We start from the raw sequence: 5,203 nt of genomic DNA, 5'->3' as shown, positions 1-5,203 counted from the left end.
ACCTCTCAGACCACTTCGGTGACCTCTCCGACCACCTCACTAGCTGATACACCACTCTGAGTCCCTACTGGACCAATCACCCATAGCCGCACCCAAAAGATACAGCAAGAGGTGCACGCGGTACTTTGTGAATTTCAATTAAACATTGATGGTAATTTTGAGCTACCTAAGTCATGCATGTTGTTATTACTTAGGTTCTATGAGAAGGAAGACAAGGATACATCAAGGATGGATTAGAGAGAAGAGCTATGTTCGAGTCAATCCAGCATGGCGTCCGACTAGTTTTAGTGAAGACTGCTCCGAAGCTCAATAGTCTACATGAAGCTAAAGATCCCATGCAAATCTGAAGGAGTTATGACCAAAACATTAAAGACTGCACAGAAGCCCAAAAGACACGTGGAAACTGAAGACCACCTCATGAATGCTCCAGGCCGTTGACCTTCCACCTCCCAACCTAGCTTCTTCTGTTCACATCTATCTTAGAGACTTCTCATAGTATAAATACCACCTCTAGGCTATTAGAAAGGAACTTTTTGATGATTTGATAATTCCAGTGATATTGCAGCCGAGCTACCGAGTGCTTACTCAAACCCTTGTTCTTCTTCCTGGACTTGTGAAGAGATTCCTCTGGGATCCACTAGTTTGTGCTCTACGGGTTCCAGTACGGCTGCCCTGCCTTGTGTGGATTAGCTCCGGTTGTGGTTCTGCGGTCGTTCAAAGATAGAGTCGAAGTCTTCATGGTTTCTATGTCTCTCTACGTGTCGCCTGGTCGCATCCAACCTTGGTCAGGTATAAAGCTAGTTACTCCGCTATTCTCTAGCAAGTTACCCTTTTATCCCCGCTGCCTTGTTGCTAGTTATCTTGATCGTGACCTACTGTCGTGAAGATCGGGCCAACACCCATACTAAAATAGTTCAGTACCTATCACAACATCAAGGGCATGCAGAGGCTCACCGACTGCTTGGCCGCCCTAAGCCGGTTCATCTCCTAACTAGGCGAACAAGGGATGCCTCTCTACAAACATCTCAAGAAGACAGACGCATTTGTCTGAACAAAGGAGGCACAATAGGCTTTGGAAAGCCTCAAAGCGTCGCTGACGTTGTCCCCAATCCCCGTCGCTCCCAAATAGGGAAAACCTCTCCTCTACATCGCAGCAAGCAACCACGTGGTAAGCTAGGACACCCCCTGAAGGTCCAACGACCAGTGTACTTCATCGGTGAGGTACTCGCTGATGCCAAGGTTTGCTACCCCTAGGTCCAGAAGCTTTTGTATGCCGTGTTGATGGCGACCTGAAAGCTCCAACACTACTTCACCGATCATGAGGTCATCGTCGTCACTTCGTGACCGCTGGGAGACGTCGTCCACAACCATGATGTTGTGGGACTAATCACCAAATGGGCACTTGAGCTCCTAGGCGATGACATCAGGTATGTCCCCCGCACCGCTATTAAGTCTTAGGAACTTGCCGACTTTGTCGTTGAATGGACAGAAGTCCAGCTCCCAACCCCGGACATCACCCATGAGTACTGGATGATGTACTTCAATGGGTTGGTCATGGCGCCCGGCTCGGGGGCTAGAGTAGTTCTGATCTTCCAGGATGGGAGCACACTTTGCTACACAATTTGTCTCCATTTTTCATCCTCGAACAATGCCTTAGAGTATGAGGCCCTCATCAATGGGCTGCATATTGCCATCGAGCTCGGCGCAACGCGGCTATATGTCCGCGATGACCTTGAGCTGGTCGTCGACCAAGTCATGAAGGAATCCTCCTACAAGAGCCCTCTCATGGCGGCGTACTGCCAAGAGGTGTGCAAGCTCGAGGGCAAGTTTTGAGGGATCGAGCTACATCATGTCCCCCCAAAAGGAGAATGATGCCACTGACTTCCTCGCGAAATTGGCCGCCAAGCGGGTTCTGTCTCTAGATGGGGTCTTCATCAACGACCACCATGAGCTATCTACCCACGTTATGGAGGATCTGACTTCATTGCAGCTCAACCCTTACCAAGCGCTTCGGGCTTTGATGCTCTGATGTGATCCAACCCTGACCAGGCGCTCGGGGGCTTAGGTCCTAACATTCATATCGCAATGTCGACAGGCAACACCGCTATGATGATGCTCGACCCGGTCGACTGGAGAGCATCGTTGCTCGCCTACATCCTTGAAGAAGTCCTCCCACCAAAAAAGACTAAAGCACGATGAGTCGCTCGATGCGCCAAGATGTTCATCGCCATCAGTGATGATCTTGACAAACGAAGTCCATCGAGAGTACTCAAGAAGTGCATCTCGATCAACCTGGCGAAACAACTCCTCCTCGAAGTCCATGCTAGAATCTATGGATGTCACGTGGCCTCGAGGTCGCTGGTCGGGAAAGCCTTTCACCAAGGTTTCTACTGGCCCACTGCACTCCAAGACGTAGAGGAGGTTATCCGTAGGTGTGAAGGATGCCAGTTCTACACTCGACAAACTCAGTTGCCTGTGTAGGAGCTATAAACCATCCTCACCACCTGGCCATTCATGGTCTAGGGCCCCTCAAAAAGGCCATAGGTGGCTTCACTCACCTACTCATGGTGGTAGACAAGTTCACCAAGTGGATCAAGGCGAAGCCCATCACCAACATCCGCTCGGAAGAGGAGGTCAAGTTCTTCCTTGACACCATCTATCGGTTTGGTGTTCCTAACTATATCGATTGGGCCTCCGTTGGACACCTACGTACTAACGGTCAGGTCAAATGGGCCATGGCATGGTCCTCCAAGGACTCAAGCCCCACATTTTCGACCGACTCAAAACGTATGATGGGTGATGGGTTGTAGAGGTCCCGACAATTCTATGGAGCCTAAGAACGACTCCAAACCGATCCTCAAGGTTCACCCCTTTCTTCCTGGTGTATGGAGCTAAAGTCGTGTTGCCATCTGACCTCGATCATGGCACCCCAAGAGTGAGGGCCTTCAACCAAGACCAAGATGTGGAGGCTCAGCAGAACGTGGTTGACCTACTCGAGGAGGCTCGTGAGATGGTCGTCATTCACTTCGCTCGTTACTAGCAAACTCTCCGTAGGTACCACGAGAGAAAAATCAGAGGGAGGACCCTTGAGGTCAGTGATCTCATACTCCAGAGGACCTAGTCCACCAAGGACAAGCACAAGCTCTCTCCACCATGGGAAGGACCATACACAGTGGTCGAGGTGATCTGATCGAGTGCCTACACGCTGAAGGACGACAATGGCAATGTTCTTGCTAACACATGGAACATTGAACAGTTACGTCATTTCTTTCCCTAAGCTTGGTCTTTACCGCTCATTTCTATTTAAAACTTGCTCCTATAGCACCCCAACCCATGCACTCTCGGCTTGGGTCACTTAGGGGTTCCACTGGGGTGCGATACCACTCCCTCTTTACTATCGTTCAATAACACTTTTGACCCAAATGAAAGGGCGTCCTGTTCATTTGACTACCCCACGTAACTTACGCTTTGGCCTCCCGACCAATCAGACCCCGCCATGACCTAAGGTTATGAACAGCTAAGACTCACGGGCCATGCCTGAGTTCTTAAGGTTGCAGCCCACGGTCAATGGGCAGGTGTGAAAAGCAAATGACAAAAAGCAAAGTTACGCAAGGATAAAAACATGGGCGAGCGGGACAAGCTTCCCCTCACAATTGATTTCATCACAAAAGAATATAAACTGTTCACATGAGGGCTCCCCGCATGAATTTATCTTTTTACAAAGATTGACTACTTTTATACAATTCTATTGTGGTCCTTTGGTTGCATCGATGGATGTGCGGCCAGCGAAGATGAAGGCAGCTCGGCTGTGGTTGGGATGACGGTGCTCGGCTCGGCTGCGGTCAGAACGATGTTCAGCTCGATTGTGGACAGGACGACGCTTGCCTCTGACCCGGCCTCTACCACAGCAGGGTGTACGATGTCTTCCTAGCATGCACCTATGGCCGCTATCGACTGACGTGCCTCCATCACCCACTGTGCGGTGACCTGCTCGGCGACCACCTGTGCGTGCGGCACCAAGCTTTCCCCCAGCGCCTAGATCTCATCCGCGCTCCACCCACTGGCATGTCCTCTGTAGGTGGCTACAAAGTCTAGGTTAGGGTAGTGGGTCACCACCGACATTAGCACCCCCGATGTCTCGTAGAACATGCCGTTAGAGATGAGTGCCCGAACCTCATTCGGGACCTCTACCAGCTGGACGGTGGGTGTGCTGGTGCTAGGGCCTAACTTGAACACTTCAGCAACCACCACCTGCATGATGTTTTAGAGTTGGTTGAACTCTCCCACAAGAATGCTTCGCACCTCCAGGGACCAGGCCAGCTCCTCCACACTCTGACCTGCCGTCGCTCTGGCCACCTCTAGCTCCTGCTCCAGAGGCTGACCTTTCCACCAGTTCTGGAAATGGACGACAGATTCAGGAGCAAGGAAAAGAAAAATTCAGGACATCAACTGAGGACTAGATGGTATGTACCAAGGTGGGCACTTTCGAGAATGGTAAGCCCTTCCTCTTGCTGGGTCACCCTCTGAAGCAGTTGAGCGTTCAACTCCGTTGCCCTGAGCATTTGCCCCCAGAGCGTGACCACCTCCTGCTCAACGTCCGATTAGGCCTTTTGCTCTACCTCTAGAGTCTCCAAGGACTTCTAGAGCACCACCTTGGTCCCCGCCAAGTGAGCCTGCACCACGTGAAGCTTCTACTCGGCAGCAGTAACCCACTTGACCACGCGCAGCTCCGCTTCTTAGGCTTCTGTCGCCTCTACCGACCGGTCTTGGGACTCACGGTGGGCGGATTTTAGCTTGCGCCTAAGCTCATTGACCTACCACCATGCTGCCACTTCCTGCTCTATCTGACCATGCTCCTCCTAGAGAAACTGGGACTTGATGATCGACATTGTCTCCAAGTCCTGCGTGACAAGAAGCAGCTGTTTTGAGATGACCATCATGGCCTGACGGACGAAATCAAAAGACAACACCATGAACGCAGAAAACTTACCTCCGCAACATGGGGCAGGTTGACGGTCATGGCCTGATGGATGAGCTCAACCCTCTCCATGGTCTCCTTGAGCTTCGCCCTAGTAAGAGTGAGATTGGACCCCATCGACAACCCTCTCTCCCCAAGCAGGTGCCAAAGCTTCACCTCCTCCTCATCGTGAAGAATGAACTAGGCTTTTCCTGGCTCACCGGGGTGAGACCACACCAGTTCGCG

The 5,203-nt window shown here is 51.4% G+C and overlaps 1 protein-coding gene across 1 annotated transcript; it reads left to right on the top strand.

Annotated features, from left to right (window-relative positions):
* Window positions 1–1,417: 1,417 nt before the first annotated feature.
* On the top strand, window positions 1,418–1,833 carry LOC136489756 (uncharacterized). The gene is made up of 2 exons (XM_066486311.1): window positions 1,418–1,427; window positions 1,490–1,833. Exons 1-2 carry the CDS (start codon window positions 1,418–1,420, stop codon window positions 1,831–1,833), a joined length of 354 nt encoding a protein of 117 aa, XP_066342408.1.
* The last annotated feature ends 3,370 nt before the right edge of the window (window positions 1,834–5,203 follow it).

This window comes from Miscanthus floridulus, chromosome 10 (genome assembly GCF_019320115.1).
Source record: "Miscanthus floridulus cultivar M001 chromosome 10, ASM1932011v1, whole genome shotgun sequence".
NCBI classification, from domain to species: Eukaryota; Viridiplantae; Streptophyta; class Magnoliopsida; order Poales; family Poaceae; genus Miscanthus; species Miscanthus floridulus.
Note: the sequence above shows the minus strand (reverse complement) of the source record. Positions and strands in the feature narration are given on the sequence as shown.